The following is a 21,526-nucleotide window of genomic DNA, read 5'->3' on the forward strand; positions in this document are numbered from 1 at the left end:
GAAGAAACGGACTCCTCCGAGCGGGGTCCCACCGGCGAAGAAGCCCCGCCAGCAGGTGACTCCGACGCCGACAGACGGGTCCGGGCCCATCGATCAGGGGGACGCCGCGGGCTCGGACCGACAGTTGACGCCGTATCAGCCCTCCGGTGATGAGACTATCGTTTTTCCAGAGGTGTCATCCGAGCGCGCCCGGGGCGGCCGGGTCGGACGCAGTCGGTCCCCAGCCCGATCTTCGACTCGGTCGGCTTCGGATGATACGAGAAGGGGGGGCGCGCCGAGGCCCCGGCCGAGCGGGACCTCTCCCAGTCGGCCCCTGCCCCGCGCACGGTTGGCATGACTCTCTCCCAAGCGATGGGTAAGGGTAAGGCCGCAGAACCACCGTCCGGCTCCGGGGCGAAGTCGGGGTCGGCCTTCACTTTCGCCGGCGCCCGAAACCTCGTCGAGACGGTGCTGCTGGAGAGGGACCGTAGGCAGGTCCGGCAGATGAGCATCCCTGAAGTCGGAGCTGCCAGCTGCGTCTGTCTCATGTCGGTGAGTGTTCTTTTGGTCGCTTTCGTCGTTTATAGGCTTTGTTGATCCCCGTCTGACGCTCTCATTTTTCCTATCTCTTAGCTCGCCCAGTACATGATCCGCCTGGAGGAGAGCCACGAGGAACAGGCGAGGCTTCTGGCGAGGACCGAGAGCCGACTGAAAGCTGTAGAGGAGGGAGGCCAGGCTGCGGCGGGGAGGACGACCAGGGACCTCGAAACGAGGCTCCAGGTGGCCGAAGAGCGGGCACTCGGCTTCGCCGTCCTCGAGAGGCAACTGTTGGATGCTCAGGAGCAACTCAAGGTTGCCTCGGGTCTCGAAAGCGAGATCAGGAAGGCGGAGGAGCGGGCCGAAAAGCAGTCCCGGAAGGCTGCCGACTTTCGGGAGAGGTGGGAGAAGGCCCAGCAGTCGGCCGACAATGCCCGCAACCGAACCCGATCTCTTGAAGCCAAGCTGGCCGAATTGGAGTCCGCCTTGGAGGGGACTCGTGCGAGCAACCAGGAGCTTCATTCGCACCTGGAGGAGGCTGAGGCTGCTCGCGTCGCTGCCGAGGCGAGGCACATGGAGGCTCGGGCCGATCTGCTGAGGGTCTCCTCCGAGGCGGACGACCGGATTGTGGCGAAGGTCATGGAAGCGAAAGCTCAGATTACGGAGCGAGCGGAGGCTGCGCTGGTCGAGAAGAGCGCGGAGATCGGGCGTCAGGCGGTACAGGCCTATCGTCAGTCCGCCGAGTTCATCCGTGACATGTCGGACGCGGGGTCCGACTCCTTTGCCTTAGGCTTCGATGAAGGCCTGGCAAGGGTGTCCGCTAAATACCCCGGAATTGACCTGAGTGGGGTCTCCCTCCTCGACTCCCCTCCGATGCCATTGCCTGCCGATTCTCCAACCATCTCCCCACCCTTCGTGGACGTGCTCGCCGTTCCCGACTCAGGGGTTCCTCCAAACTGACTCTCTGTACTTTTCTTTGTTCTTTTCTTTGTATGTTGGCATTTTGCCATGTTGTATGGGTCTCGGCCCTGATGCAACGAAAGTTAATGCAAACAGAGTGTTTCCTCATTTCACTTTCGTCCTTCCTCTTCTTAACTCTTGGTAGTGTCTCACCGACTCCTGACTCTTGAAGTTCTTCCGGCGCTAGGCCAGGCATCCGAGGGTTAGGCCTCAGGAAATTCTTCCGGCGCTAGGCCAGGCATCCGAGGGTTGGGCCTCAGGAAATTCTTCCGGCGCTAGGCCAGGCATCCGAGGGTTAGGCCTCAGGAAATTCTTCCGGCGCTAGGCCAGGCATCCGAGGGTTAGGCCTCAGAAAATTCTTCCGGCGCTAGGCCAGGCATCTGAGGGTTAGGCCTCAGGAAATTCTTCTGGCGCTAGGCCAGGCATCCGAGGGTTCGGCCTCAGGAAATTCTTCCGGCGCTAGGCCAAGCATCCGAGGGTTAGGCCTCAGGAAATTCTTCCGGCGCTAGGCCAGGCATCCGAGGGTTAGGCCTCAGGAAATTCTTCCGGCGCTAGGCCAGGCATCCGAGGGTTAGGCCTCAGGAAATTCTTCCGGCGCTAGGCCAGGCATCCGAGGGTTGGACCTCAGGAAATTCTTCCGGCACTAGGCCAGGCATCCGAGGGTTGGGCCTCAGAAAATTCTTCCGCTGGTCGGCCAAGGCTGGCGCAAGCCAAGGCGACCGGTCGGGGCTTCAGGCTAGTCTGCTCCCGGGATGATCATCGGGTTAGCCTGGCATCCGAGGGCCGAGCCTCGGGGAATTCCGCTCGTTGGTCGGCCAAGGCTGGCGCAAGCCGAGGCGACCGGTCGGGGCTTCAGGCTAGTCTGCTCCCGGGATGATCATCGGGTTAGCCTGGCATCCGAGGGCCGAGCCTCGGGGAATTCTGCTCGTTGGTCGGCCAAGGCTGGCGCAAGCCGAGGCGACCGGTCGGGGCTTCAGGCTAGTCTGCTCCCGGGATGATCATTGGGTTAGCCTGGCATCCGAGGGCCGAGCCTCGGGGAATTCCGCTCGTTGGTCGGCCAAGGCTGGCGCAAGCCGAGGCGACCGGTCGGGGCTTCAGGCTAGTCTACTCCCGGGATGATCATCGGGTTAGCCTGGCATCCGAGGGCCGAGCCTTGGGGAATTCCGCTCGTTGGTCGGCCAAGGCTGGCGCAAGCCGAGGCGACCGGTCGGGGCTTCAGGCTAGTCTGCTCCCGGGATGATCATCGGATTAGCCTGGCATCCGAGGGCCGAGCCTCGGAGAATTCCGCTCGTTGGTCGGCCAAGGCTGGCGCAAGCCGAGGCGACCGGTTGGGGCTTCAGGCTAGTCTGCTCCCGGGATGATCATCGGGTTAGCCTGGCATCCGAAGGCCGAGCCTCGGAGAATTCCGCTCGTTGGTCGGCCAAGGCTGGCGCAAGCCGAGGCGACCGGTCGGGGCTTCAGGCTAGTCTGCTCCCGGGATGATCATCGGGTTAGCCTGGCATCCGAGGGCCGAGCCTCGGGGAATTCCGCTCGTTGGTCGGCCAAGGCTGGCGCAAGTCGAGGCGACCGGTCGGGGCTTCAGGCTAGTCTGCTCCCGGGATGATCATCGGGTTAGCCTGGCATCCGAGGGCCGAGCCTCGGGGAATTCCGCTCGTTGGTCGGCCAAGGCTGGTGCAAGCCGAGGCGACCGGTCGGGGCTTCAGGCTAGTCTGCTCCCGGGATGATCATCGGGTTAACCTGGCATCCGAGGGCCGAGCCTCGGGGAATTCCGCTCGTTGGTCGGCCAAGGCTGGCGCAAGCCGAGGCGACCGGTCGAGGCTTCAGGCTAGTCTGCTCCCGGGATGATCACCGGGTTAGCCTGGCATCCGAGGGCCGAGCCTCGGGGAATTCCGCTCGTTGGCCACGCGCCTGTCACTTGCCGCTCGACGGGGTTTCTCCGTGGCCAGCTGCGATCGTGTTTCTCCCCCTCTCGAAGCGTCGCCTGGGGAACACTAGAAGGCCATTAAATGCTAATTGAGGCATTACCTGGGAAATCGGACCGGCCAGTTGCTGCTTGCGAGGAGTGCCAGTTAAGCGGCCGCGATACGTGCGTTCTTCGAGGCAGATGCGGCCTGGGCGCGTGCGGAGATACGTGGGCCGCGGGATACACGCCGTCCGGAGTGTCCTGCACGAAGAATGCAATTAAGGAGAATGATGCCTAGCAGATCATGGGGGGATAAACCTCGAGAGCCGGAACGGCTCCGGATTCGATGTGCCCGCATTTATTGGAGCCACCCGCATCGGAACGACCGGGGGGCCACAGTTTGGCTATAAATATAAGCGCAGGTGCGGTGGAGCCTGCCAAGCCGGAGCTGTTCAGGTTGCCATGGATCGTGGACCTCCTCTCCGGCGCGTGGCTGGGAAATCCCAGCCGGAGGAACGGGAGGCGCGCCCCTCGCGACTTCCACCAACTAGCCGCTTCATCTGGGATCAACGGGAGGATTCTCCCCGGTGGAACTCCGTTCTAGGCGTTTCATCTGGGATCACGCCTCCTCGCGCTCTTCTCCCTTATATTCCTTTCCTTCCCTTCTCCTAGGGAGGACCGGAATATCCCTTGGAGGTGGCGTTCCTCTAGAAGCAGTGTGAACTTCTTCTTCGTCCGCGCCGGCTCTTCGTCTTTTGCGTGAGGCGTCGATGGCGCCTCCGGGGGGAAGCCCCCACGGCCAGTGGGATTGCAGCTGCTTCGGGCGGAGGGTTCGGGATCCCAGATCTTCAGCTCCACGGAGTCCCCACCTCTTCCTTAGTTTCTTTACTCCCCAATCCCCCTCTGGGAATTCTTTGTAATCACACGAACACGCCATTGTAACCAGGAATTATTGAAATAAAAAGAACTATATATTTTTTGAGCTGTCTTTCTGGCTTTGTCTTTCTACTGGTAATATACCCGCAGGTTAGCGGAATTCCAGCTCCTTGGAATTTCTCGACCATCTAGTGCCTCCAACTGGTAGGAGCCAGGTCGGTTTACCCAGCGAACCCTATACGGGCCTTCCCAATTTGGCGCCAGCTTCCCACCTTCCGCGGGCTAAGATGCTTTGGCCCGCCTTAGCACCAGATCTCCGATTCTGAAAAGTTTTGGTCGGACCTTGGAGTTATAATACCGGGCCACCCTCCGCTGATACATCGCCATCCGGACCTGCGCCATTTTCCTCGCTTCCTCCAAGAGGTCCAGGTTCCATCGGAGCTGCTCCGAATTGGCCTCGGGTCGGTGCGCGGCCACCCGGGGCGAGGGCAGTCCGAGCTCCACGGGGACGACCGCTTCCGTGCCATAGGTTAGGCCGAAAGGCGTCTCCCCGGTAGGGGTCCGATGCGTGGTCCGATACGCCCAAAGGACGTTCTCGAGTTCTTCGACCCAAGCTTGCCTCGTCCGACCGATTCGCGCCTTAATTCCTTGGAGGATTGTCCGATTTGTCACTTCGGCCTCACCGTTGGTTTGGGGATGCGACACAGATGTGAACCGATGCTCGATCCCGAACTCCTCGCAGAAGTCACGGAAATGCTTGTTGTCGAACTGTCGACCATTATCCGAGATGAGGACCCGGGGTACCCCAAATCGGACAATGATGTTTTTCTTTACGAACTTCCGGACTTGCGCCTCCGTGATAGTGGCCAGCGGCTCCGCCTCCACCCACTTGGTGAAGTAGTCGATTGCAACAATCAAGAATTTTCGCTGGGCGGAAGCGACGGGGAACGGTCCGAGGATATCCATTCCCCACTATGAGAAGGGCCAGGGTGCGGTGATTGGTGCCAAGGGGACAGAAGGGACTCTCTGGACGTTGGCGTGGCGCTGGCAGGCGTCGCATTTCCGTACGTGATCCTTTGAGTCCTCCAACAAGGTAGGCCAATAATAGCCTTGCCTCATGATCTTGTGCGCCAAGGACCTAGCCCCCGAGTGCGATCCGCAGACGCCCTCGTGGACTTCGCCGAGGACGTAGGCCGCCTCCAAGGGGCGGAGGCACCTTAAGAGGGGGGCGGTGAACGAGGTCCGATACAGCCTCCCTTCATAGAGTACGTAGTGGGCGGACTTCCTGACAAGTCGCCGAGCTTGATCTTCGTCTTCAGGGAGGATCCCTTCGGCGAGGTAGGCGACGAGCGGGTCCATCCAAGACGGCTCCGGGTCAATCGCCATCACCGCCCCAGCCTCGCCGATGCTCGGGGCATCCAGGGTCTCCAGGTAGATTGCCCTCGACAGGTTGCGCGCCTCTGCGCCCACCAAGCAGGACAACCTGTCGGCCCTGGCATTTTCGCTTCTGGGGACCTGCTGGAGGTCGACGCTGCCGAGGTCGGAAATGAGTGCTTGCACCTTCCGGACGTAGTTCTGCATGGTCGGGCTCCGGGCCTCGAACTCCCCACGGACCTGCCCGACCACCAGCTGGGAGTCGGTGAAGACCTTCAAACGCCGGATGCCGAGCTCCCCGGCGAGTTTGAGTCCCGCGACTAGGGCCTCGTACTCCGCCTCGTTGTTGGTCACTGGAAATCCAAACCTCAAGGCATACTCGGCTATCACTCCATCAGGACTGGTAAGGACCAGCCCGGCCCCTCCACCCTCGGGGTTCGACGACCCATCGATGTGAAGCGTCCAGGTCGGGAGGTCGAGGCTGGGCGTTTCCGGCGGTCTAGGTTCCGCCACCTGCACCGTGCACTCAGCGAGGAAGTCCACGAGCACCTGGGCCTTGATGGCGGGCCGAGGCTGGTAGCGGATGTCGAACTCACCGAGTTCTATTGCCCACTTCACCAGCCGTCCCGCATTTTCGGGGTTGCTGAGCATCTGTCGTAGTGGTTGATCAGTTAAGAGGGTGACAGAATGGGCCTGGAAATAGGGGCGCAGCCTCCTGGTCGCGGTCAGCAGCGCGAAGGCGATCTTTTCAGCCTTCGTATACCGCACCTCGGCATCCCGTAGGACCCGGCTGATGTAGTACACGGGCTTCTGGAGCTTTGCCTCTTCCCGAACCAGCACCGCACTGACCGCGGTTGGGGAGACCGCCAGATAGAGGTAGAGCATCTCCCCTTCTTGCGGCTTGGACAGCAGGGGAGGAGACGCCAGGTATTCCTTGAGCTGGTCGAATGCTGCTTGACATTCGGCCGTCCAGAGGAAGTCTTTCGGACTTTTTAACACCTTGAAGAATGGTTGGCAGCGTTCGGCCGATTTTGCCACAAATCGTCCGAGCGCGGCGACCCTTCCAGCGAGCTCCTGAATCTCCTTCACTTTGGTCGGAGGGGACATACTTTGGATGGCCTTGATTTTGTCCGGGTTGGCTTCGATACCCCGCTGGTTGACAATGAAACCGAGGAACCTCCCGGCCGAAGCGCCAAAGGCGCACTTCGCTGGGTTCAGCTTCATGCGAAACTTCCGCAAGGTGGTGAAAGTCTCCTCCAGATCCACGATGTGCTGGTCTGCCTGGCGGCTTTTCACCAGCATATCGTCCACGTACACCTCCATATTCCGGCCGATTTGCTCTTTGAAGATTTTGTTGACGAGGCGCTAGTAAGTGGCGCCAGCATTCTTCAGACCGAAGGGCATTACCTTGTAGCAGTACAGCCCCCGGTCTGTTAGAAAGGCAGTTTTCTCCTCGTCCTGTGGGGCCATCATTATCTGGTTGTAACCGGAGAAGGCGTCCATGAAAGACAGCAGCTGATGTTCGGAAGTCGCGTCGACCAGTTGGTCTATCCGCGGAAGCGGAAAGCTATCCTTGGGGCACGCCTTGTTTAGGTCGGTATAGTCGACGCACATCCTCCACTTCCCGCTTGCCTTCCGGACAAGTACGACATTTGCCAGCCACTCGGGGTAACTCACCTCCCTTATGAATCCTGCCTCCAAGAGTTTGTCTACCTCCTGGTCGATCACCCGGATCCGATCCGGGGCACAGTGTCTCTTCTTCTGCTTCACTGGCCGGTGGGTCGGGTCGACGTTGAGGGCGTGAGAGATGACCTCCGGGTCGATCCCAGGTACATCGGCCGCCGACCAGGCAAATACATCGGCATTGGCTCGGAGGAATTCCACCAACCGGGCCCGAGCTCCCGGGTCGAGATTGGCGCCGACCCGGACCGCCCGGTCCCGGCGGCCTTCCTCGAGGGGAACTTCGACCACACCCTCGGCCGGCTCCCCCTGCCGCAAGGCCACCTCGTCTCTGGCATCAAGGGACTCGACGCTTAGGGCTTCTGCGGACTTCTTCCCTTTGAGGGTCGCTAAGAAACATTGCCGTGCGGTCGGTTGGTCACCTCGGACCTCCCCGATCCCGACCGTCGTGGGGAACCGCATGAGCAAGTGGTACGTGGAGACCACCGCACGAAGGGCGTTCAGCCCGGGTCGTCCGAGGATAGCGTTGTAAGCCGAGGGAACACGGACGACCAAGAACCTGAGTCGCACCGTGGCTTCTGCGGGTGCGACGCCCGCAGTCACAGGCAGCTCAACGACACCTTCCACCGGGACAGCGTCACCGGTGAATCCTACGAGGGGGGTGGACATTTTGTGCAACAATTGTCTGGACAAGCCCAGCTTTTGGAAGGCCTCGTAAAATAAGATATCAGCTGAGCTTCCACTATCCACAAGAACACGCCTTACATCATAGTTTGCCATGGTGAGGGAGATTACCATGGCGTCATCGTGGGGGGTCTGAACCCCCTTTACATCCTCATCACAAAAAGTGATTACGTTGCCGACCCTCTGCCTCTTTGCGACGGCCGCCCCCGACGCCTCCGTCGAGCCCCCTGCGTTCCTCACGGGTCGGGGGCAGCCCCCAGTGATAGTGTGGATCACGCCCGCAACGGGTCGATTCTGCTCCCGAGGCCCCGGAGGAGCCGGGTCGGCCGGACGCGGGTCTGCGGGGGGACGTCGGTCGCTCACATATCGACCGAGACGCCCCCGGCGGATGAGAGCCTCGATCTCGTCCCGAAGCTGGAAGCAGTCTTCCGTGTCGTGGCCGTGGTCTCGGTGGTACTCACAGTACGCCCGGGAGGGCCTCTTCCCAAGGATCTTCCGCATCTGTCTCGGGGCCGGGAGGTCCTCCCGCCCCTTGATCTCCATAAGGATCTTGGCCCGGGGAGTCAGGAGAGGGGTGTACCGGTTGAAACGTCGGGGCGGAGAACGAGGGCGTGGGGCGCCGTGGTTCTTCGCTGGTGACGGGCTTCTGCGCCGACGCTGGGGCATCGGGCTCCTCCTCTGGCGTGCCTCTTTCCGCCTTTTCTTCCCAAGCTTTGGAGGGATCTCGGCGGCCTCCTTGCTCCGGTGGGTGGCCGCCTCCTCGGCGTCCGCATACTGGTTCGCCCGGGACAACAGCTCTGGGAAGCTCCGCGGCAGGCGTTTGTCCAGGGAGAAGGTGAGTCTGCCCTTCCGGAAGCCACGCTTCAGGGCTGAAAGAGCTACCTCCTGACTCAGGCTCCGGACCTCCAGCGTAGCCCTGTTGAAGCGGGTAAGATAATCCCGCAGGCTTTCTCCCTCGTTTTGCCGGACATCAAAGAGGGAGTCGGAGACCAGTCGCCGCCGGCTACTGACGGCGAAATGAGTGACGAAGAGGCGAGTGAACTGGTCGAAGGACCGGATTGAGTCAGCCTCCAGCCCGGCGAACCATGCCCTCGCCGGGCCACGGAGGGTTGCCGGGAAAGCCTTGCAGAGAAGGGGATCTGATGCTCCGTGGAGGAGCATAAGGGTCCTGAAACTCTCGACGTGATCCCGCGGGTCCGCCGCCCCGTCATAGGGTTCGATCGCCGGTATTTTGAACCCCGGTGGATTCGGGGTCCGCAGGATCCTCGAGGCAAGCGCCGGCTGGGAGGAGATCTCTAAGTCGGCGAAGGGATCTTTGGAATGGCCCTTCAGGACCTGGAGTTGTCGGTGGAGATCGTCCACCCGCCGGTCCAGGGAGCGCGACCGGTGGGTGGGAGACAAGGAGCGGCGAGAGGGGGACCGACTGGAGCGCGGGTTCCTCGAGGATTGGGGGGTCTGGGAACGCGCCCGGGCCCGCCTCTCGGACCCCGCGCGGCTCCGGTGGGAGGGTCCCGGCAGAATGGAGCGTGCTCGAGAATCCTCCTCGCGCCGGCGCTCATCCCCATGGGAGAGGAAGGAGCGCGGGTTGAGGAGGACAGGCGAATGCTCAGGCCGTGGCGGCTCCTGAGCCCGCTGCGGCGCCCGGGAAATCGCACCCTGCAGATTCTGCACCGCCTCCGCGAGGGTGCGAACCTGCTGGGTTAGTTGGTCGAACTGGGCGGCTTCGACCGTCTGAACGGGCGGTGGGGAGGTGGAGTGTTGCTGAGAGTGTGTTGGAGATGCAGCGGCCTTCCGGCCAGAGGCGTGAGAGGCCCCACGACCGGAAGCATTGGAAGCTCCACGACCACCTCGCCGTGCCATTACGATCGCTCTGAGATCCGGGCCCTTCCTCTAGCGCCAACTATTGCTGGGGATCCAAACCGAGAACGATTGGCACAGCGGTGTGAACGGGGTTCCCTTGGAATTGCTTCGGTTGCGCTCCACCTTCCGCCGGGAAACCTGCAGGCAAGCCTCGCACCACCACCGGGGTAGTGGGGGCCCTCCGACGATCAAGTTAGGGAAGATCGAAGGAGAAGGAGAGGTAGCAGGTAAGATGATACTCTGAAAAATCTTGCTTACCCTCCCCCTTCCCCCCCAGCCGCATATATACCAGGCTGGGGGGTTCTTTTGGAGATTGGTCATCGTGTGGCGCGATGGGGTTGCCCCTGACATGGCCGTTACAGGGCGTCGTGGGGCAGCGCTGGGTACGGCTATGGCAGGGCGTAGTGGAGTTCCGCTTTGTACGGCTGTTACAGGGGATTGTGAAACAGCGTCGGATACGGCCGTTGCAGGGAGTAGTGGAGCAGGGGGCCGCGGCGTGCCTCAGGGGAACAGTCTGTTGTTATCAGAGATTGCCGACTCGGGGTCGGATTGCTGGATCAAGGGGCAGCCGACTCGGGGTCGGGCTGCGGAGCCGAAGATATCCGACCCGAGGTCGGATTGCTGGATCAAGGGGCAGCCGACTCGGGGTCGGGCTGCGGAGCCGAAGATATCCGACCCAAGGTCGGATTGCTGGATCAAGGGGCAGCCGACTCGGAGTCGGGCTGCGGAGCCGAAGATATCCGACCCGAGGTCGGATTGCTGGATCAAGGGGCAGCCGTAGTCTTTCCGGGCGCGCGTGCCGGTCACGTGGGGCATGGTGGCTAAGTTCCCCCGTAACAGTATATATCACACAACAACCTAATCTCGATAATGTTGTCGTCCTAGTAACAACATATCATTTGGTCGCGAACAAGTTTAAGGACTCAAAGATAAATCCTCCTTTATCATAACATAAGTCCTAAGGACTTCATCATATAAGAGTTCATTTGAAGATGAAATGATGAATTATGCCAAATAACACTTTATTAATTTATCAATTCATTTACAAAATTCAATCATCAATATGCTGACGATTGACATTTAGGATACAATTCCCAACAACTCCCACTTAGCCTAAAGCCAATCGGCACAGTATCTAATACCCATCTTCGACTTGTGTTTGTTGAACTCTTTGATGCCGAGAACTTTGGTAAATGGGTCAGCCAGATTTTCTTTTGTATCAATCTTCTGAAGATCAATATCACCTCGTTCTATAATCTTTCGAACCAGGTGATAGCGTCGCAGAATATGCTTGGTCCGCTGATGTGCTTTAGGTTCCTTTGCCTGAGCTATGGCTCCAGTGTTATCACAAAATATTGAAACTGGACCATCAATGGAAGGTGCCACTCCCAGCTCGGTGATGAACTTGCGCAACCATACGGCTTCCTTGGCTGCATCAGATGCTGCGATGTATTCTGCTTCACATGTAGAATCTACCACTGTATGCTGCTTGGAACTCTTCCAGCAGATGGCCCCATCCTTAAGAGTAAAGATATATCCCGATACGCTCTTGCTATCATCTTGATCGACTGAAAACTTGAATCGGTATATCCTTCAAGTTTTAAGTCAGAATCACCATAGACAAGCCACTGATCTTTAGTATTTCTCAAATACTTAAGAATGGTTTTCACAACCTTCCAATGATTGCTACCTGAATCAGACTGGTATCTGCTCACTACTCCTAGTGAGTATGCCATGTCTGGTCTAGTACATGTCATGGCATACATTATAGATTCCACTGCCGAAGCATATGAAATTCTATCCATACTCTCTCTTTCTTGAGGGGTTGTCGGACAATCCCTTTTAGAGAGGTTAATTCCATGGCCCATCGGAAGATAACCTTTCTTGGAATTAATCATACTGAACTTCTTCAGTATAGTATCAATGTATGTGGATTGGGATAATCCAAGCAATCTTTTAGATCTATCTCTATAGATCTCATCCCTAGGATGTAAGATGCTTCTCCCAAATCTTTTACATCCATTTGCCAGATTTCATAGTCTAAATGTGCTGCTATCGCAAGCACAATCCGAATGGAGTTGAGCATTGCTATAGGAGAAAATATCTCATCATAGTCAATACCATAACGTTGACGATATCCTTTAGCAACCAGATGGACTTTATAGGTCTCTACCTTTCCGTCTGCGCCCCATTTTCTTTTGAATATCCACTTACACCCTATGGGTTTAATTCCTTCGGATGGGTCAACTAATGTCCATACATCATTGACCTTCATGAATTCCATTTCGGATTGCATGGCTCCAAGCCATTTATTAGAGTCATACCTCTGCATTGCATCCATATATGTGATCGGATCCTCATCGTTTTCATCAAGTTCAATAGGATCCCCATCCTGGACCAAGAAACCGTAGTATCTGTCCGGCTGACGTGGTACTCTACCTGATCGCCTTAATGGTGCATCTAAGATGGGTTCTGGATTTGATCTTGGTGGTAAAATGGACCACCCCACAAATGCAATTATAGCACCCAAATCCGTCAGCAAGATCGAGCTCATCCAAGTGATCGGGCTCTTCGGCTCATCCAAGTGATCGGGCTCTTCTAAGTGATCGAGCTCATAGGCCGAGCCGAGCACAGTGAGCCGAGCACAGCGAGCCGAGCACGGCGAGCCGAGCACGGCAGGCTGCCGAGCACAGCGAGCCGAGCACAGCGAGCCGAGCACAGCAGGCCGAGCACAGCAGGCTGCCGAGCACAAAAGGCTGCCGAGCACAGAAGGCCGAGCACAGAAGGCCGAGACTAGAGAGCGCCGACTAGAAAGGCAACCCCGCCGAGCCCATGCCTTGGCCAAATATCCAATCTCCGCCTAACCCTCCAAAGGATCTGACAACTAAATATATGACTCCACTTCAATCTGCCACCATCCCCAAGTCATTAAGGCACAAGATCTCCGCAGGCATTCGGCACACCCTATCATTAATGCATGAGACCCCCTCAGGCCTCCAATGCACTCAGTCATTAAATGAACACGGCTCAAGATGATCTCCGGATCACTGAACCATCAAAGCGTACGGCTCTTTCTGACCACCGGTTCACTCAGCAATCAATGCACTTGTCATCTACGGACCCCAAGCCCACCACGGCCGGCGGTTCAACCACCCCAACGGGTCCGATCAATCGTGACAGCTCCCTGACAGTGACGGTAACTCATTAATTCGCCCAGTCACATCACAGGTAATCCGGCCACCCTTCCTATAAAAGGGGAGCTTCTCCCTCTGAGAAGGAGGAGGCCTCTTCCTCCCAAGGGGATTATTTCGGACTTCCACATACAATCCTCTCTCTCTTCTTCAAAGTTAAGCCCCCCTCTGACTTAAGCATCGGAGGGCCGGCGCCGGGGAGCCCGGCCACCGGTTTTCCTTGCAGGACTTGCACACCCCCCGCGGCGGAGGACGCAGCCAGCCGGCGCACCGCCGCCCGCCTCCTACAGCAGCGGAGCTCCTCCTTCCCCGGCTTCACGGCGGCCCCCGGGTCCAATTTCCAGCAACAGTTGGCGCTAGAGGAAGGGACCGAGTTCGCTGCCATGAAGCTAAGAAGCAAAGGGGCTTCCAACGCCTCTCGACGTCCTCCACCAAGCCCAGAATGCTCCGTTCGGAACTCACCACCCCCGGTTGAGCCAGCACCTCAAGTTCAACCGAAACAATTTGATGCCCTGGTACAGCAAGTGCAGGCGTTGGCTACCGCCGTCCAAAGCTTGCAGCCCAGGGGCATTCCAGCAGCACCGCCTCCCCCGGCTCCAGTTCAACCGGAGCCTCCTACAAGCGGACTTCCCTTTCGAGGTCAGGACTCTCAAGTCCAGGCCTCCCTCTGGAGAGAACACCCAGCTAGAGGCCCTGGTGGCAGGCCCCAACCCTCAGAGGTCGAGTCAGTTCCAGGGCAACTTGCACCAGAACGGACCGCTGCAGCGATCCCCCAGAATGATGAACTCGACAAGAAGGTCGAGGAGCTGGAGCGCCAGATCCAGGCACTCCATGGAAGGAAACCGGGACATGATGGTGACTTTGAGTTCACCACAAAGTCCCCCTTCTCCCAGCAAATTGATGACGAACCAGTCCCACCGCGGTTCAAGATGCCCCAGGTGGAGCCTTACAACGGCAGGGCCGACCCCCTTGACCACCTGGAAAGTTATCGGGCCTTAATGGCCCTACAAGGAGCCTCGGAGGCCATGATGTGCAAAGCCTTTCCAGCAACGCTCCGAGGACCAGCCCGGCTTTGGTTCACCGGGTTGAAGCCGAGTACTGTCTCCTCCTTTGAGCAGCTCGGCAGGCAGTTTGCCAGTAATTTTGCCGCTAGCCAGCCCCAGCGGCGGACGTCGGACTCCCTCCTTGACATCAAACAAGAGGAGGGAGAGTCCTTCAAGGAGTACTTGGATCGGTTTACTGCCGCAACATGGGAAGTCCGGGAGCTGGACCAGTCAATCGCCATGTCGGCACTAAAGACTGGAGCCCGGTCTTACAGGTTCCTCTTCTCTATCGAGAAGAACTTCCCTGCGGACCTCACCGAAATGTTGACCCGAGCTCGCAAGTACGCCAAGGCTGAGGAAGCCATGGCCTCTCGACGGGAGGAAGCCGAACGACCTGCCAAGATGCAGAAGAAGCACCAGGAGCACTCCCAACCAAGTAGCAGATTCCCCTGGCATGAGAAAGAGCCTCCTTGGCCCAAGAGCCTAGCTCGCCCGGGGTCTCCCCTCCAAAAATTTCAGACGTACACTCCTCTCACATCCACCCGAGCAGAAATCCTCATGGAGATTGAGGGTCGGGGCTACCTCCGACCTCCATTGAGAATGCGTCCGACAGAGTCGCGGAAGCACTCGAAAAAGTACTGCCGCTTCCACCGAGATCGCGGCCATGATACGGAGGATTGCTAGAGCTTCGTGATGAGATCGAGGCACTTGTCCGCTGAGGTCGGTTGAGTTATTTTGTCCGTGATCATGCCTACAGGAGAGAGCCCGAGGAACAAAATCCAGTGCCGCATAGGGAGCAGAATGACCACTGACCTCTCACGGGCATCATCAATACCATCAGAGGGCGGGCAACTAGAGGCACCAGAAGCTCCGAGCTCGGAAAAAAGAGCTTCCTCAAAGCATCCGTGCACTGTGAAAGTCACATCTCCTTTTCTGATGAAGACCAAAAGGGTGTTGAGCCCTCTTTATGACGACGCTGTAGCTATTTCCCTCATCATTGCAAGGTTTTAAAAAAGGATTTTAGTACATCATGAAAGCTCGGCTGATACCTTATGTTGTATGCCTTCTAAAGGATGAGCGCTCCTCTGGCTAGATTCATAGGAGATTCTACCCCAAGAAAGTACTATGAAGCTAAATCCTTTCATGGTCCAGAAGGCTGCCGAGCTCAGAAGGCCGCCGAGCTCGGAAGGCAGAGCACCAAAGGCCGCCGAGCTCAGAAGGCTGCCAAGCTCCGAAGCCCGAATGCAGAACACCTCCCCCAGAAAATCGAGCCAAAGAAGGCCGGTGCTGAGCCAAGTCCTGAGGGACTTTGGAGCTCGGGAGTCATCAAAATATCTCCAAAAGGTACAGGACGCCACTTTGGCTTCAAATAATTTCAATATTTTATCTATTTTCAGGTCGGAGAATCCAAAAAAACGACCAACGTCGCCCCGAATAGGGCGCACGATCGCCAACGGACGAGGTCCGTCTCCTGTATGCGTCTCCAATGATGCTCTAGCTAAGCTCGGGACGCCGATTCGACGCCATTCGACGACATTCGACGACATTCGACGCCATTCGACGACATTCGACGCCATTCGACGCCACTCGACGCCATTCGACGCCACTCGACGCCACTCGACGCCACTCGACGACATTCGACGACATTCGACGACATTCGACGCCATTCGACGCCATTCGACGCCACTCGACGCCACTCGACGACACTCGACGACACTCGACGACACTCGACGCCACTCGACGCCACTCGACGCCACTCGACGCCATTCGACGACATTCGACGCCATTCGACGACATTCGACGCCATTCGACGACATTCGACGACATTCGACGCCATTCGACGACAACGACGACATTTCGACGCCATTCGACGACATTCAACGCCATCCGACGCCTTTCAACGCCATTCGACGCCTCCTACGACAAGCCAAAGAAGGCCGCTGAGTCAACCTGGAGCACTTAACTCCAACTGCATGAGAGGTACATCCTACTTGGCACGTACACCTTTATACATATTTGGCTATATTACAGGATGATCGACGACTGGACTACTTCCTTCGTCCGAGCCAAAAAGCAGCTCGAACTCGGAAGTCGGGGGGTAGTGTTGGTGGTAAAATGGACCACCCCACAAATGCAATTATAGCACCCAAATCTGTCAGCAAGATCGAGCTCATCCAAGTGATCGGGCTCTTCGGCTCATCCAAGTGATCGGGCTCTTCTAAGTGATCGAGCTCATAGGCCGAGCCGAGCACAGCGAGCCGAGCACGGCAGGCTGCCGAGCACAGCGAGCCGAGCACAGCAGGCCGAGCACAGCAGGCCGCCGAGCACAGCAGGCTGCCGAGCACAAAAGGCTGCCGAGCACAGAAGGCCGAGCACAGAAGGCCGAGACTAGAGAGCGCCGACCAGAAAGGCAACCCCGCCGAGCCCATGCCTTGGCCAAATATCCAATCTCCGCCTAACCCTCCAAAGGATCTGACAACTAAATATATGACTCCACTTCAATCTGCCACCATCCCCAAGTCATTAAGGCACAAGATCTCCGCAGTCATTCGGCACACCCTATCATTAATGCATGAGACCCCCTCAGGCCTCCAATGCACTCAGTCATTAAATGAACACGGCTCAAGATGATCTCCGGATCACTGAACCATCAAAGCGTACGGCTCTTTCTGACCACCGGTTCACTCAGCAATCAATGCACTTGTCATCTACGGACCCCAAGCCCACCACGGCCGGCGGTTCAACCACCCCAACGGGTCCGATCAATCGTGACAGCTCCCTGACAGTGACGGTAACTCATTAATTCGCCCAGTCACATCACAGGTAATCCGGCCACCCTCCCTATAAAAGGGGAGCTTCTCCCTCTGAGAAGGAGGAGGCCTCTTCCTCCCAAGGGGATTATTTCGGACTTCCACATACAATCCTCTCTCTCTTCTTCAAAGTTAAGCCCCCCTCTGACTTAAGCATCGGAGGGCCGGCGCCGGGGAGCCCGGCCACCGGTTTTCCTTGCAGGACTTGCACACCCCCCGCGGCGGAGGACGCAGCCAGCCGGCGCACCGCCGCCCGCCTCCTACAGCAGCGGAGCTCCTCCTTCCCCGGCTTCACGGCGGCCCCCGGGTCCAATTTCCAGCAACAGATCTAATCAACTCCGACTCAATTGGTTCAGTGGATGGTGTCGGGTCTTCTACATGTTGAACTTTCCTAAGCTCAACATTAGAGCTTTTAGTTCCTTCACTAAGAAATTCTTTCTCTAGGAAAACAGCTCTATTGCTTATGAACAACTTTTGTTCTTCAGCAAAGTAGAAGTAATATCCTTTAGTTTCTTTAGAATAACCAACAAAGAAACATTTGTCAGACTTGGGTTCAAGTTTGTCTGTCTTCAAACGTTTGACGTACGCTGGACACCCCCAAACCCTAAGGTGAGAGAGCATCGGCTTACGTCCAGTCCACATCTCATGTGGTATTTTATTTACAGACTTACTTGGAACCTTATTTAGAATATAGCAGGCTGACTCAAGTGCATATCCCCAAAAGGATATGGGCAGATCAGCAAACCCCATCATGGATCGAACCATGTCTAACAGAGTTCGATTTTTCCTTTCTAACACACCATTATATTGTGGTGTACCAGGAGGAGTCCATTGGAAGAGAATCCCATTTTCTTCTAGATATGTCAAAAACTCACAGGAGAGGTATGAAGAGAAAATATCCCGCAAAATCAGATAAAATCGGATGCCAGGTCAGAAAATCAGTTTTAAAATTTTATCTATTTATTTATAACAGGTATAAATAAATAACATTACTATATTATGTTTACCATACCTCGATCCCGCAGCGGAAGATGGTCGAGGTACTCTGGAACAGAATCTGGTACAGGGCCAAGTGCTGGATCAGATACTGGATCGGATGCTAAATCTGGTATTGGATCGGGAACTGGATCTGGTGCCGGATCTGGTACTGGTGGATCTGGTGCTATGCGAGGCCCGGATGTACGGACCCTCTACTTCACACGCACGCCAAGAAATGCAGGAAGGTAGGATGATGTCTGTATAGTGCAAAAACCCTTTTGCAAATAAACCCCTGGAAGAAAAGAATTTCAAAAATTCTTTCTTCCTTTTTTTTTCTTTTTCTTTCTTTTCTTCTTTTTTTCCGTTTCCTTTTTCTCTCTTTTACAGGCTACTCAAAAAATCATGAATCTCCCCTCTCCCCAAATAAAATCTCTAGCTATGAATGAAGAGAAAGCTAGCCTATATATAGGCAAAGACAAGGCTGAACCAGGAAAGAGAAAACGCCAAAAGAGAAGAGTGAACGCCAAACGTTTCATGATTTTATTGAATTTTTTGAACCATTTGATTTCAATTAAATCAGTACTATATTAAAGAGGTTTCAAAACCGAAGAGACACGTCTCTTCGGATCTTCAAATGGTAGCCGAAAGAGGGAAAATCAAGCGGCCTTCGATGTGTTCGGAAGAAGAAGAAGTAACGCGGTCCACGGGAGAAGTATTTGCAGAAAAAAATTGGTCCACTGGACCGAGGAAGAAACCAGAACCAACAAAAAAAAACGTGTCATTCAATTAGAGGGGCAAACAAGTAAATATCCAAATCAAATTTGACTTTTCTTAAATGGGTTAATTCAAATGGGCTGAATCAAATGGGCTTGGGTCCATTATTGGTTCTAAACCAAATTGAAGACCAATTTGAAAGATTTTGGATCCGAAAAAATTCCACATGAATCTGATTCATGTGAACTCCAATTAGTTCAATTTTCAGATCAATCCAAGTCACACTTGGACTAGAATAAATATGGAATAAATTCTAATAAAATCATCATTAAGCCCAATTACATTCATTTGAATCCAATTCAAAACCAAACTCAACAAATGAGTCCAAATCAATTTCAATTACATTAATTGAAACTTGATTAAGCCAGAATATAGACATAATTAAATACACATCCATGAAATTCAGTATGTACCTCATGTTCAGTGCTAGCTGAACATAGACAAAACCAAATCTCAAATGACCCACAATTTAATTCTCAATTAAATTGGATCAAGTCCTTCCTACTTAACTTGACTTATGTGCGTGACTCCGATAGGTTCGAACACTAAGCCGGTAGTACATGAACCACTCCATGTACTAATCGAGGTGACCATCTAGCAATGATACCCGATGTCCGGATAGGTCGAATATGCAAAGCAACATTCAAGAACCCATTCATATGGTTACCGCATAATTCATCCTTTTGACCAACGATGCTCAAGATGACCTAAAGTGAACTGTCACACTTTGGTCCGGTCATCCATATTGTATTTTAATTAATTAAATTCAAGTGACCAATCACTTGGTTTACCCTGGCCAATGTTTTACTAAATTGAAACACAGCGAAACATCAATTCCTAAAATCTGGAGCGGTCAATCCCTTCTTGACTCATACACAGACTTCGCGAGTACTTAACTGCACCCAGCAACTTTTCAATATCTGAATTAGAAATTCAGATCGTTCAGTGCTAAAGTACAGTGAGTTGCTTGCAAGTCACCGTGATAGTCTCAGGTCTAAGGGATACTTATGCCCATATGCTTTGTGAGCTAACTCCTGACAGTGGAGTGCTCAACAGGTGAGTCACTGTTCAGCGACGATGTACTCTTACATCTCACCTATATGCCATACCAGTGTCTCCACACTCCTTGGTTAAGAGGACAACCAACTAAATGGCATACAACGACCTATACTTGACATAGCTATTGTCCAATTAATAGCTTGTCATTTGGTCGCGAACCAATTTAAGGACTAAATGATAAAACCTCCTTTATCCACTAAATTAGTCCTAAGGACTTCATCACAATACACAGGAGTTCCTATTTGAAGATGCAACACTTGTGATGAAAAGAATGCCAGAATAGATTTTATTATTCATTAAATAAAACATATACATTATTCTTACAATAAAAATTGGCTTTGGGACACAATTCCCAACAACTCCCACTTGAACTAAAGCCAATTTGTACAGTATCTAATACCCATCTTCGATTTGTGATAATCGAACTCCTTTACAGCAAGGGCTTTAGTGAATGGGTCAGCTAAGTTTTCCTTTCCATCGATCTTATGAAGATTGATGTCACCTCGTTCCACAATCTCTCGTACAAGGTGGTAGCGACGCAAAATGTGCTTGGTCTTATGGTGAGACTTTGGTTCCTTCGCTTGTGCAATAGCTCCAGTGTTGTCACAGTACAAAAGAACTGGACCGTTGATTGAGGGAACCACACCAAGTTCATTGATAAACTTTTTTATCCAAACAGCTTCCTTTGCGGCATCTGATGCAGCAATATATTCTGCTTCACATACTGAATCGGCTACTGAATACTGCTTGGAACTTTTCCAGCAGATTGCTCCTCCATTAAGGGTAAACACATAACCTGACATACTCTTACTGTCATCATGATCTGACTGAAAACTAGAGTCTGTTAACCCCACAAGTTTTAAATCAGATTCTCCATATATTAACCATTGATCCTTAGTATTTCCTAAATACTTTAGGATGGTTTTCACCACCTTCCAATGGTTTTCACCCGGATCAGATTGATACCGACTCGCTACTGCTAGTGAGTAAGCAACATCTGGTCTTGTACATGTCATGGCGTACATTATAGATCCAATTGCAGAAGCATATGGGACTCTACTCATACGCACTCTCTCTTCAGAAGTTGTCAGACAATCTTTCTTAGAGAGGGAAATTCCTTGGCCTATCGGAAGATAGCCTTTCTTGGAATTCTCCATGCTAAACCGTTTTAGCAACGTATCAATGTACGTGGATTGGGATAATCCAAGCATTCTCTTAGATCTATCTCTATAGATCTTTATCCTTAGGATGAAAGATGCTTCTCCCAAATCTTTCATGGAGAACTGTGATGATAGCCAGAGTTTTATATTTTGTAATGCAGGGATGTCATTCCCAATTAAGAGAATATCATCCACATACAAGACAAGAAATATAATCACAGAATTATTTGCCCACTTGTAAACACAAGGTTCTTCTTCGTTCTTAACGAAGCCAAACATTTTGATTGTTTTATCGAAACGTTTGTTCCAACTTCGAGAAGCTTGCTTAAGTCCATAAATGGACTTCTGTAGTTTTAATATCTTAGACTCGTCTGTGGAAATGAAACCCTCAGGTTGTATCATATACACCTCTTCTTCCAGCTCACCATTTAGAAAAGCTGTTTTCACATCCATTTGCCAGATTTCATAATCCAGATATGCAGCTATAGCAAGCAAAATCCGAATAGATTTGAGCATTGCCATAGGAGAAAAAGTCTCGTCATAGTCAATACCATAACATTGACGAAATCTCTTGGCAACCAGACGGGATTTATAGGTCTCCACCTTTCCGTCTGCGCCTCTCTTTCTTTTGAAGATCCATTTGCACCCTATGGGTTTT

At 54.3% G+C, this 21,526-nt stretch overlaps 1 protein-coding gene across 1 annotated transcript; it reads left to right on the forward strand.

Annotated features, from left to right (window-relative positions):
• The first annotated feature begins 334 nt into the window (after positions 1-334).
• On the forward strand, positions 335-20,997 carry LOC149767970 (uncharacterized). Its single transcript, XM_089929892.1, has 3 exons — positions 335-531; positions 613-1,080; positions 20,956-20,997. Exons 1-3 carry the CDS (start codon positions 352-354, stop codon positions 20,995-20,997), a joined length of 690 nt encoding a protein of 229 aa, XP_089786018.1. The 5' UTR covers positions 335-351.
• The last annotated feature ends 529 nt before the right edge of the window (positions 20,998-21,526 follow it).

The sequence above is a fragment of the Phoenix dactylifera genome, chromosome 3 (genome assembly GCF_051530095.1).
Source record: "Phoenix dactylifera cultivar Ajwa chromosome 3, Ajwa_hap1_PhDact_Kaust_v1.1, whole genome shotgun sequence".
Lineage (NCBI taxonomy): Eukaryota > Viridiplantae > Streptophyta > Magnoliopsida > Arecales > Arecaceae > Phoenix > Phoenix dactylifera.

What these genes read in the sequence shown, in the direction of transcription:
- LOC149767970 (XM_089929892.1), top strand. Translation starts at nt 352, where the DNA reads ATGGGTAAGGGTAAGGCCGCAGAACCACCGTCCGGCTCCGGGGCGAAG. An exon ending in GCTGCGTCTGTCTCATGTCG is followed by an intron (nt 532 to 612) that starts GTGAGTGTTCTT and finishes CCTATCTCTTAG; the next exon opens with CTCGCCCAGTACATGATCCG. An exon ending in CTGCTCGCGTCGCTGCCGAG is followed by an intron (nt 1,081 to 20,955) that starts GCGAGGCACATG and finishes CTTTATCCTTAG; the next exon opens with GATGAAAGATGCTTCTCCCA.